Raw genomic sequence first — 13,428 nt, 5'->3', positions numbered from 1 at the left:
CCAGAACAGGGGGCCACAGTTTAAGAATAAGGGGTAGGCCATTTAGAACTGAGATGAGGAAAAACTTTTTCATTCAGAGAGTTGTGAATCTGTGGAATTCTCTGCCTCAGAAGGCAGTGGAGGCCAATTCTCTGAATACATTCAAAAGAGAGCTAGATAGAGCTCTTAAGGATAGCGGAGTCAGGGGGTATGGGGAGAAGGCAGGAACGGGGTACTGATTGAGAATGATCAGCCATGATCACATTGAATGGTGGTGCTGGCTCGAAGGGCCGAATGGCCTACTCCTGCACCTATTGTCTATTGTCTATTGAGATAGCAAGAATACAAGTGAAGCATGTTCCTTTTAGGATGAAGGGCAAGGTTGGCAAGTATAGGAAAACTTGTTTGACAAGAGAGGTTCAAACTCGATTGAGGAAAAGATAGACATATGTCAGATTTAGGCAGTCAGAATCAAACGAATCCCTCCATGAGCAAAGGTGTAGGTGTGGATTTAACAAGGTATCAGGAGGGCAAAAAGAGCACATGAAATGGATGAAGTTTGCACATTTTCTCTGTGGAGTTTGCATGTCCTCCCATGGGTTTCCTCCGGAGTTCCGGTTTCCTTCCACATCCCAAAGAAGTATGGTTTATGGATTAACTGGCCTCGGTAAAATTGCCCCTAATGTGCAGGAAGTGGCTGAGAAAGTGGGATAGTATAAAATTAGTAGTAATAGATGGTTGATGGTTGGAGTAAGCTGCAAGGCTGGTTCCATGCCGTATCTATAAACTAAACTAAAGTATTTGTGTGCAGTTAATAAGGCAATCGTGAGGGCAGAAAGAGGACATGAAATGGACCTTGCAGGCAAGGTAAAGCAAAATTCATTGAGATTCCACAGATATATTAAGAGCACACCAGTGGTGTGCTGCAGGAGTTAGTGCTGGGTGCATTGTTGTTTGTTTTATACATAGAAACATATATTAGATGACAATGTATTTAACATTGTTAGTAAATTTGCTAATGACATCAAATCTGGCAGTTTAGAGGAAGGATATGTAAATTTACAACAGGATCTAGTGCATTTGGGAAGGTGGACCTAGCAATCGCAAATGAAATGTAATTCTGACAAGTGTGAGATATTGTCAAACCAGAACAAGTCTGGCAGTCAATGGGAGAGCCCTAGAAAGTGTTGTAGAGCAGAGCTCAGGGAGTATAGGTGCATGGTTCCATGAAAGTGGTGAGTCAAGTGGGCAGGGTGATGAAGAAGCTTTTGCCACATTTGCTTTAATTGGGACAGATATTGAAGATAAAAGTTATACTCAAAGGTTATATCTTGCTTCGCACCCAAGAGCGAGAGGACAGGTCAAATTAATCCAAAAAAGGGGTTAGCATTGCATTATATATAGAGATACATTACTGACGGTGCTGTTGAAACTGGCACAATCCTCTGCCCTCCCTGTTGTACCATGGACCTGGTTGAGGCCACAGCCCTCCACTGGTGTTCCTGCAATAAGGACACAGTTAGTGGTCTCATCACTGAACAATTCATGTGTGGAGTGAACTGCCAAAGCCGTGTGCAGCAGTGTCCCGTGAACCTTGTGTTGGGAGGTCTAGGTAAATGATGCAGCCGCTCAGCACCGAGATGTGAGGTGCCAGGGTTGCATTTTGTCTGATGCAATGAATGTGCACCATTGCTGGGGACTGGCTTTGTGTGTTTCTCCATCTCCACCCATGCAAAAGTCAAGAGTCAATTTCAAGAGCCAATTTCAAACGCATCGAGCTTAATGAGATCAAAGTTGGGTTGAGTCAGAACAAGCTCTTCCCAAAAGCAGAGTTAAGTGTGATTAAGTTTCGACTAGTGTTGAAGATCTGCCTGTGGTTGGGAACAAGTACCATTAGCAAATTTGCAGATGATACAAAGCTGGGTGGCAGTGTGAACTGTGAGGAAGATGCTATGAGGTTGCAGGGTGACTTGGACAGGTTGTGTGAGTGGGCGGATGCATGGCAGATGCAGTTTAATGTGGATAAGTGTGAGGTTATCCACTTTGGTGGTAAGAATAGGAAAAGAGATTATTCTGAATGGTGTCAAGTTAGGAAAAGGGGACGTACAACGCGATCTAGGTGTCCTAGTGCATCAGTCACTGAAAGGAAGCATGCAGGTACAACAGGCAGTGAAAAAAGCCAATGAAATGTTGTCCTTCATAACAAGAGGAGTTGAGGTTAGGAGCAAAGAGGTCCTTCTGCAGTTGTACAGTGCCCTAGTGAGACCGCACCTGGAGTACTGTGTGCAGTTTTGGTCTCCAAATTTGAGGAAGGATATTCTTGCTATTGAGGGCGTGCAGCGTAGGTTTACTAGGTTAATTTCCGGAATGGTGGGACTGTCATATGTTGAAAGACTGGAGCGGCTAGGCTTGTATACACTGGAATTTAGAAGGATGAGAGGGGATCTTATCGAAACATACAAGATTATTAAGGGGTTGGACACGTTAGAGGCAGGAAACATGTTCCCAATGTTGGGGGAGTCCAGAACCAGGGGCCACAGTTTAAGAATAAGGGGTAGGCCATTTAGAACGGAGATGAGGAAAAACTTTTTCAGCCAGAGAGTTGTAAATAATCGTTTGCAAGGATGAAGAAAAAATATTTCACTTAGAAGATGTTGGGTGTTTAAAATTCAAGGCCTGGAAAGTACTTGGATGTGCATTTAAAGACTAGCAATGTTGCTTTCCTATTTCTGAAAGGTGGTTAGGTATGGTGTTCAATTAATTGAATGGTTTTCTTTTATGTCATGAAGTTTATTTCATTTGATAAAGTGCACCATCACAGAGTTCTTGAAGAACTCAAAACAAAGGATAAACGGGGAAGAGTCATACCTCCTACAAAGGAAGTTAGTTGTGGTTATTGGTGGTCAATCATTTCAGGCATAGACATTGCTACTGGAATTCTTAGGGCTGTGTCCAACCAACTTCAACTGCATTAAGATCACCATCTTTCCATCATAAGTGGAGATGTTCGTTGGTGATCGCACATTGTTTAATTCATTCAAAAAAATCTTCAGAAGTGCAACAGATTGTCCATGTGTGTTGCAATATGTAGACATTAGCTGACGTGGCAAATAACTTTTATGCCATAAAAATACAAGCAATTACCATTTCCAATAAGTAAGTTCAACTATTTAGTACACAATAACTATTATTACTGTTATAACCATTACCAGAAACTTAGCTGGAACAGCCACACAAACATACTGGCTACCAAGTCATGTCCTTCCACACAATACAAGAGGGGAATGCACTAGATTCACCTCTCTTTGCCTAGAGGAGTAAACCTCTAATTCTACTCAAGAAATTTGATGTTATGTAGAACAACGCAGCTCATTTGATTGGTTCCACAGCTACTTATTTTGATATTCACATCACCCACTGGTGGATTATAGCTGAAGCATAAATCATCTGTTAGTTGCACTTAAGTTGAGCTGAGAGAATGCTCTATGAAAAACAAACACAGCTGTTTTATTTCATGTGCAGATGTAAGAAAGAATTGCCTGAATACATGCAATTCTATAATCAACTATAGAAGCTGTGTGATTATAATTAATCTCAACACCATGAACAATATTAGTTGGGATATTTGTACATCAATATTGGGCATAATATTTGGTTCTTCGGATACTGCTTTGGAAGTTGCCTTAGTACTCGCTCATAATGCCCTTCCAATTCCAGTGAGGTTAAGATTAATTATATCTTTGCTTGATATTGGTACATTAATATCTGTTAAGAAAAAAAAATGCTCTGAAACAAGTTAATGGGATGTAAGTACTACTGATGACACACCGAAAATGTTACATAACTTTCACATTGAACCATATAGAATCTCTCGGTTTTAAACTGTGATAAAGTATATTTGGCATGAGCCATTCATCTCACAGCTTTTATTTATTGGAATCTGAATCTTAGGACCCAGTGCTTTTCCACACTATTACATATTCTATGTTGGAGGGAATGCTGTAATACTTTAAGGACTAAATCTTTCACCAATTTAGTCAATGGCTATAAATAGCAACCTCAAATTGCCATTAAAAAATTGTGAACCAAAATCCAGTAATAACAAACACAGATGTAATTTTGGGATAATTCCCACCAAAAATCAACCTTATAATCTATTCCTAATATCAGGAAACGATATTGATTTTTAATATATCAGTCCATCTGCAGCGATACAGTAACTTGGCTACACATGATCAAGGAAGTGATAAACTTTATGAAATCAGTTGTGAAGAATATAGCAACGTTATTAAGTGCTTTGCCGAGTTGCAAAAGGATCAGCCATAATCTCACTTAATGGCAGAGGAGGTTTCAGGAGGGAGCTACCCATTCCAAATTGTATGGAACATTTAAATATATTTTTATTGACTGTTATTTCAGAGTTTATTGTCATATACACAAAAAAGTGAGGTACAGGTACAAAGAAAATCTTGCTTGCTGCAGCATCACAGGCAAATGCACAAAAACAAATTATATATAAATTACACATAAAATACTGCAAAATAGAAAAAGGAAACTATTGACTGTGCAAATAAAACAAGACATTTGTGCAAAATGCAATTAGAAACAAAAGGAATCCATGTTTGTGCAAGAGGTGGTCCGTGGTGTTCTGTTGTCAAGGTAGGATTTAGGCTGTGCGGGTTGGTTCAACGACCTGATGGTTATTTAAAAGTACCAATTTTTGAAGTTGGTGGTGTGCAACGACAGGCTTCTTGTACCTCGAGCCCGTTGGTAGAAGCTAGAAGAGGGAACAACCCAGATGGTAGGGCTCCTTGAGGATAGTTAGCACTTTCTAGAGGCAACGCCTCATGTAGATGCTTTCGAAGGCGCAGAGAGGTCTGCCCATGATGGACCAGGCTGTCTGCCACTTTCTGCAGCTTCTTGTATTCATGTGCATTGGGATTGACGTACTGGGCCATGATGCAACCAAACAGGCTACTTTCTACAGGACAGCTGGAGAAATTTGTTGTGTATTCGGTGACATGCCAAATCTCTTTAAACGTTCAAGAAAGTAATGGCGCTAGCATGTATTCTTCGGGAGTACATCAATATGCTAGGCCGAGGATAAGTGATCCAAGATGTTAATGCCCCGGAATTTGAAACTGCTCACTGTATCCACTAATGATCCATCAATGAAAACTGGTGTGGAGTTTCCAGACTTTCCCTCTCTGAAGTCAACAATCAGTTGCTGGCCTTGTTCTTGTTGAGCAAGAGGTTGTTGCTGTGGCACTTCTCAACCAGGTGTTTTATCTCTCTCCTTGATGGTGACACATCACAGCCTGTGACTCAGCCAACTACAGCAATGTCAACAGCAAAATTATTGATTGCATTGGAGCTGTGCTTAGTCATACAGTCATGGGTGTAAAGCGAGTGGAGCAAAGAGCTAAACTCGCGGGCTTGAGATGCACCTGTATAGATTTCAAGATTTCAAGATCAATTTATTGTCACATGTACCAATTAAGGTACAGTGAAATTTGAGTTACCATACAGCCACACTAAGTGAAAAGCAACAAGACACACAGCCATATAAAATAAAATTTAACATAAACATCCACCACAGCGGATTCCACATTACGCACTGTGATGGAAGGCAATAAAGTTCAAGCATCTTCCTCTTTGTTCACCCGCGGTCGGGGCTGTTGAACCATCCGCAGTCGCCGCAGTCGACGGTCCGAAGCCCTCGGGTCGGGATGATCAGAACGCATCGGGACGGTTGAAACTCTCCGCAGCATGGAGTAAGCCTCTTCTTACCAGAGACCGCGGCCTGTACAATGTTAAAGTACACAGGCCCCGTGGATGGAGTTCTCCACAGTCGATCCCCGGTAAAGGATCGCAAGCTCCGCGATGTTAAAGTCCGTGCCGCGCCCGTGGCATAAAGCACCGGGCCGGTCTCCAGGAAAGGCCGCCAACTCCTCGATGTTGGGCCGCAATGGGGACGGAGATACGATACGAAAAAAATTCACATCTCCGTCGAAGTAAGAGATTGAAAAAAAGGTTTCCCCCAATCCCCCTCCCCCCCCCACCCCACCCCCCACATAAAGCAAACCAAGGAACACTAAAACATATTTTAAATAACAAAAACAGAAGAAAGAACAGACAGCCTGTTGGCAAGGCAGCCATTGCTGGTGGCCCCACCCGGTCTTTATAGATGGTCACTGAAGAGGAGATGTTATTACCTATCTGTACTGATTGACGTCTGTCAATCATGAAGTGAAGGATTCCGTTGTGAAAGGAGTTACAGATGCCTATGCCTTGGAGTTTGATGATATGACAATGTGTAGCACAAACATTCACCGATAGCTTATTAATATAACGTTGGTAGAAGGGCGGCACTGTGTGGCAGCTGTAGAGTTGCTGCCTTACAGCGCTTACACCTCTGGAGACCTGGATTCGAACCCAACCACGTGTGCTGGCTGTATGGAGTTTGTATGTTCTCCCCATAACCGCGTGGGTTTTCTCCCGCACTCCAAGGACGTACAGGTTTGTAGGTTAATTGGCTTGGTATAAATGTAAATTGGCCCTAGTGTGTGTAGGATAGGTTAATGTGCAGGGATCGCTGGTTGGTGTGGACCCGGTGGGCCGAAGGACCAGTTTCCGTGCTGTATCTCTAAACTAAACTAAACTCTTCATCTTTGGCATTACCTGTTATTTACTGTAAAACAATATTAGCAATTAAATTTAACCCTTCCAGCTGCCGTCGCAGCTGCGGCTTGCCTGCAGTCCGTCTGTCTTTTGTGTTTTTTGTTGTTTTTGTCTGAATTGTAGTTTTAATATGATGTAGGGTTTGTATGTTATGTTTTTGGGGGGGGTGGGAGGGAACGGGAACTGTAAAATTCTCTCTCCCGAACGGAGACGCGACCTTTGTTTCTGTGTCGTGTCTCCGTTCCCGTTGCGGCCTATCACCACCGGCCATGCACCTGGGACCACCTGGGGCTCTGGTTCGCGGAGCCCACGGCCCGGACTCACCACCTGCGGCGCTGGCTCGTCTGCGGAGCGGCTACGACTCGTCTCTGGAAGCTCCGGCGCGGGCCGCGTGGACGTCGGAAGCCCGCAGGCCCCTGGATGGGGGCCGACATCGGGAGCTCCGGCAGCGGCAGAGGCAGCGTGTTCGCCCGCCCCGAATCGCGGGGCTTGGGTCGGCCCGCCGCGGACCTTTCACCGCCCGGCGGGGGCTGGAATAGGCCGTGGACCTTTCACCGCCCAGCGGGGGCTTCAATGTCGGGAGCCCCGACCGCCCCGACGTGGCAACTCCAACAGCCTGACCGTGGGACAAGACGGCAGGGAAGAGAAAAGACATTGTGGCCTTCCATCACAGTGAGAAGGGGACTGGAGGAGACTCACTGTGATGGATGTTTCTTTTTGTTTGGTGTTAGTTGTGATTGTGTGTGTTATTGCATTTTTATTGATAATCTTATTGGTCTTATTGTTCAACTGCGGGTAATGTTTCATTTTACTACACATTTATGTGTATGTAACAATTAAACGACTATTGACTATTGACTATTGACTATTAGTAACTAAATTTAACCCATACAGATTTGGCCTTTGCTGTTTTCAGTGCCACTAGGTGGCAGATGAACAAGAATTTGGGCAAGAATTTTAGTTTGTGAAGTAGAGTTTAATTATGCCATATCTACTTATGTATTCTTAGTACCCACATCCACGTCAAGAATCATATACACCAGGACCAGAACAATGAAGTTCAATGTGCTGCAGGTTTACGGGTACATTAAATGTGATAACACAAGAAATAAATATACATCTCAGTTATACAAAGTAAACTAGGCCATAATAATGCAAGCCTAAGTATATAGTGGAATTTATACAAAGTCCATAATAGTTCAGTGCTGAGGTAAGGTGATGGCTAGGGTTGTGCAGGGTGGTTCAAGAGCCTTACGGTTTATGGGGAAAGATAGTATTTTTTAAATCTGGAGGCAACAGTTCTCAGGCTCCTTCTGCCCAAGGACAGGGTGTTGTGGGGTTTTTCATTCTCCGGGTATTCATTTCCAGTGAAGCCGTCATGTCGTCAAAAAACCTATGAAAAACCAATTTCTATATGCAATGCAGAAGAAGCAACATAAAATATAAAGATTGACATGTGAGTATTGGAGAAAGGTGATGAAAGCCATTACCTGGTTCAGACCCAATGTCTCCAACATGTTTGGAGATCAGATTTTAGATTTTAGATTTAGAAATACAGCGCGGAAACAGGCCCTTCGGCCCACCGGGTCCGTGCCGCCAAGCGATCCCCGCACATTAACACTATCCTACACACCCTAGGGACAATTCTTTTACATTTGCCCAGCCAATTAACCTACATACCTGTACGTCTTTGGCGTGTGGGAGGAAACCGAAGATCTCGGAGAAAATCCACTCAGGTCACGGGGAGAACGTACAAACTCCGTACAGACGGCGCCCGTAGCCAGGATCGAACCTGAGTCTCCGGCGCTGCATTCGCTGTAAGACAGCAACTATACCGCTGTGCCACCGCAGTTGGAGAACCAGTGAGAAAATGCCACATCAACCAGTTGATCAAACATCCTGATGTTTCAGCTACTATGTTGTTGGTCCACTGCACCCGGTTGATGAAATCGCCGCAATGTATAGATGTATTACAGAGAAGAGTGGTGCCAGAGTCGCCAAAGACTTTTCCAGAGGGATCTAGGAGATTCCAACAAGACCTTGCACCATGCACTCATCAAAGAAGGTGACCTAATGTTACCAGGAGAAGGGATACATGACTTGGACTGGCCTGGTAACTCATCTGAGTTTAATCCAATTGAGCATTTGTAGTCAATTATCAAGGAGAGACTGAAAGGAAAGGTCTGTACCAGGAGACAGAAACTCATTGAGGCCATAATTCAGCTGTAGTATTGAAATGAAAAAATCTTCAAACTGTCAAGAGCTGGTCTATTTCATGCCAAATTGTATCAAACACTTGATAAAGAACCGTGGTGGACATATAATGTGCCAAAGACGTAATGGTGCAATAACAATGAATAAAAGGCGATTTTTTAGGCGACTAGGTTGTCGCCACGTGGTCGTCGGGGTGTCACCTGTATGATCGTGAGTAGTCTCCAGAGTCGTAGCGTCTTTCTGGTCGCCGCTGGATTTTCAGAATGTTGAAAACATTTTGGCGACAGTGGGCTTGACGCCACTGAGCATAGCATGACGTAACCTGACGTAGTTGCTTTCGTAGGTTGTCGCCAGGTGATGTAGGTTGTCGCCGGTGCTGACTTTAGTGAATTCCATTGGTGACTACCAACGTCAACCTATGTCAACCGGCGACAGGTACCTGCGTCAAAACCGGAGGTGAAAATGACATGAATTGTCTCCAGTTGTCGCCGACAGGGTCGTAGCTTTCGCGGGTGGACGCAGGTTGACTTCGGTTGTCGTAGGTTGTCACCTGTGTGGTCATAGGTGCGGTCATAGGTGGACATCCTACTCGCGACGATTGGGTCGCTGGCTGTCGTTAGCTTGCCATATCTTGACGTCGACTAGGTGGTAGGTTGTTGTAGCTTATCATAGACATTGTCGTAGGCGGGGTCCAGTCAACGGTTTTTCGACGACCTGCTACGACTATGACAGTCGCCGGCAGTCGCCTAAAAAATAGCCTAATGGCACAGGCCCTTAACAGATAGCCCCGCAACATGTATATTGACTTGTTAAAACCGAATGTAAATTTGATTCAATTAACTTTCACAAGGATGGAGTACAGTGTTGCCACAGCAGGCTTCACTTTCTGCATCTTATTTCTAGTTTTCAAACAAATGAATATTTGCCTCCTCTTACATTTCACATTATTTGCACATTCCCAAAAATCGATGATCCAGTTTTCATTTCTGATTATCCCTCTTCACACCTGTCTAAGTTGAATTAGTTTTGTTGTCTTGATATTCCTAACAATTTGTTTTGTTTACTTTATTTAGTGTTGTCTGTCACTTTTGTACAATGTTTTTTTTATATTTTGCAATGAAAACTACTTCATATGAAGGTAACATTTTTTATTTTCATGCTCCACTGTCAACAATTAATTGTTCTTATTTATTCAGTTGAACATCCTTCCTTTCCTTAATATTGAAACTATATCAATAAACATCCTCATCCCAAGGGTGATATCTATTCCTTTTATGGCCTCTGTATATTTTCTTGTTGTTTAGCCATGGTAAACCACCACAGTTGGTTCTTTTCCTGAACCTATAGTATTCCATCTCCAGCATACAGTTCACTTTAGTCTGCTTTAGTGATACAGCGCAGAAACAGGCCCTTCGGCTCGCCGTGACCGCACCGTACTGCAAAAACCCCATACACTAGCACCATCCTTCACACTAGGGACAATTTACAATTTTTGTTTTACCAAAGCCATTTAACCGACAAACCTGTATGTCTTTGGAATGTGGGAGGAAACCGGAAAAAACCCACGTGGTCACAGGGTAAATGCTCAAACTCCGTACAGAGAGCACCCCTCGTCAGGATCGAACCCGGGTCTTTGGCGCGGCGCCATCCTACAACTCTAACTTTCTTGCATGAATTATTATAGAACATATTTAGCCATCCGCTTTCCCGAAAGAGGAATTACTAATGGCTCTTTGACCTGCAAGCTATATTCACAAGATTAATTTACCTTTGGCACTGTATTACATCTGCTCCTATTATCGTTTTCATTTAAGTTAAGGGAAACAGAAGCAAAAGTTAAGTTGCTGAGTAGAATCATTCATCCAAGTGTAACGATTTCTTTGGTATATTCCATTTTAATTATTTTGTTTTTGGACTTCATAAAAATGACAGATCTAAAGATAGGATCTGCATGGTCAAATGATTAACTGTAACTGTTCTTTTGTAGTGTACAGAAAGATCCTGAAACTAAAGGTATACGTGTCATCTCGACAGTGTTCAAGGTTACTGCTAGTGTAAGTGTTGAACTTCTTGGAGCCATATTGACTGCACCATGAGCTTAAATGTTGACTTAAAAACAGAAGACCAAGAATTGTAGTTTGCAATATTAGTGGATGAACATCAAATATATGCACATTAGCTTTTTAAATACAAATATGAACTAATTTAAAGTAATGGTGTTAATATTTGGTTGAGAGTTGCAGATGGAAGAATTAAATGCAACTCTGCTCTGTGCAATATTGTTACCAGCAAATTATTACTTGCTCTATATCAAATTGGATCTTTTAAAGTCAGTTCCGATGTCAACTCACAACTGGTCCTGGAATAAATACATCAACTAATATGAGCGTCAGAAAGTTCGTATGAGGGCATAAGATTAAGTGAATTTACAGAACTATGTCAGATAGAAATCATTCAGTCTGGATACAAGGCAGATAAATCTGCATACTTTCTTAAAAATAAACTATAGAATGAAAAGATGCTTTTGATATTTCCGTAGATACTTGATTTTTTTTCAATTGGGCTGGAAAGCAAGGGGATATACTTTAATTACAAAGAACTTTAGACAGACCCTGTCGATGCTGTTGTATTCATGTTTTACTCCACATCTTAGGAAGGCTATACTATTTCTGGAAAATCGCAATGTATTTTACAAGAGTAATACCATTGCTCGAAGGGTTAAATTATAATGAATTTTCAGTTGTATTTGATTAAGATTATCTGGTGGAACAGAGATCTATTCTGAGTGTTTAAAATGATAGATTTGAACAGAATAGACCCAATGAAATTGGAGTAATCCAATAACAAATGGGCACTCTCCTAAAATGGCCAAGCATGTAGAAGTGAAATTGGGAAACATATTTTCATACAAATGGTAGTGGAACAGTCTCCATGCATGACTGAACAATGTAGAAGAAGGAAGCCTTGAGCTTGATCATAAGTTTATACTTAATTTACTGCTTCCACTTATTTGTACTTAAATGACAGAAATGTTCCAGGTTAATTGACAAATAAAATTAATTGAAGACTCTGGTTTTAATCTATAAATTTGTCTGAGTCAGTAATCCCAACTAATGGGATTCATCTTCTTCTTTTGTTTTCTTTCTCCAACATTAAAGATAGCAATGATATCTGTATTTGTTTGCAAGTGCATTGGATGTATAGTTCAAACCAATATATCCTGTACTGCTATGGGAAGCAAAGAGACATTGCTGGGGCTCTGACAGTGATTTTTAAATGTTCACTGGTCACAGGTTAGGTACCAGATGACTAGAGGACAGTACATTTTGTATCTTTATTCAAGAAAGGCAATGAGGACCTGAGAATACATTTTCACTCAAAGGCTGAATCTAGAATGCAATGTCTAATGGATTGATTGAGGCAGACTCACTCACAAGATTCAAATATGCAGATGAACACTTGAATGCTAAGGCATTGAATGCTAAGGCATGGGACAGAGCAGGAAAATAGATTTACTGTAAATGGGACAGAAAGTGCTAGAAACTCAGGCAACATCTCTGGTGAACATGGATATAAGATGTGTCCAGTTGGGACCCTTCTGTGAATGAGGCATGTTTCCATACAAAATGCTTTATGACTGTGGGACGGATAGTGCCTTTTATACATGTCACTGTTTTCTTATTTTTATTAGTGAATATGTGACATGCAAATACGAATTACTCACCCCTGTGTTTTTGAAATGTAGGATGATTATGGCACATGTTATCCTTCCACCAAGAAGCATGAACAAACTTTTGCTTATTTGATCGTCGATCCCATAAAGCGTCATGTACATGTACTGTACCACTGCTTTGGAGGAGGATTATTCGGCAATTAATGGTGCACCTTTGGAGAAATATGAGTACAGATTGATAATTTAGCGGAGGATGTTCCAAGAAGACTAAGTAGTGTGTATGATGAGGAGAAAAACAGGGGATTATTTTTTCCAGTATTTGAAACTTTCATTCTTTCTAATTGTAATTGTAATATTCAGTAGAGTGAAGTGACAACGCAGCTTCAAAGAATCCTGCAAGCACAGTTGTTCATTTTGTCCAGTTTTATAAATATACAAGCATCGTTTGATCGTTTTTCATGTTTGTTTTACAATAATTAAATAAATATATAATCTGGAATCCTGTAACTATTTTTTCCGCTCTTATTATGTAAATGTAACTCAGATTTTCTCTTCAAGACCTTCAACATGATTGATATATTTTGTGTCTTTTTTATCACATCAATTTGCATTTATTGCTTAATAAAAGTATAAGAAATAAATGTGAATTTTGCATGGCTGTATTAAATTAGATTTTTTAACCTTATTTTAATAAGTTTGCTTTATGTACACTAAGTGAAGTGCAAAGTTTATATTGGAATTGAATCCACACTGGTTTGATAGCAGGTAGGAAACCAAGAGATTTTATTAGTGATTTGTAAGATGTTTTCTAACCCAACCACTGTATTAATGAAATAGGTTGAATGTATGTGATGACAATAACAATAACTCAATTTCAGCTC

The 13,428-nt window shown here is 41.4% G+C and overlaps 1 protein-coding gene across 3 annotated transcripts in view; it reads left to right on the top strand.

Annotated features, from left to right (window-relative positions):
* Nucleotides 1-13,126, top strand: part of cfap300 (cilia and flagella associated protein 300) — a 30,345-nt gene extending 17,219 nt beyond the window's left edge. For all 3 annotated transcript variants that reach the window (XM_078403152.1, XM_078403151.1, XM_078403154.1), the window contains exons 6-7: nucleotides 10,862-10,928; nucleotides 12,620-13,126. In XM_078403152.1, the coding sequence (XP_078259278.1) occupies nucleotides 10,862-10,928; nucleotides 12,620-12,751 (199 nt within the window). In that variant the 3' untranslated portion in view covers nucleotides 12,752-13,126. The remainder of the gene's footprint in view (nucleotides 1-10,861; nucleotides 10,929-12,619) is intronic.
* Nucleotides 13,127-13,428: the final 302 nt, after the last annotated feature.

Source organism: Rhinoraja longicauda, chromosome 7 (assembly GCF_053455715.1).
Source record: "Rhinoraja longicauda isolate Sanriku21f chromosome 7, sRhiLon1.1, whole genome shotgun sequence".
NCBI lineage: Eukaryota > Metazoa > Chordata > Chondrichthyes > Rajiformes > Arhynchobatidae > Rhinoraja > Rhinoraja longicauda.
This window is presented reverse-complemented; position numbering and strand designations above follow the sequence as displayed.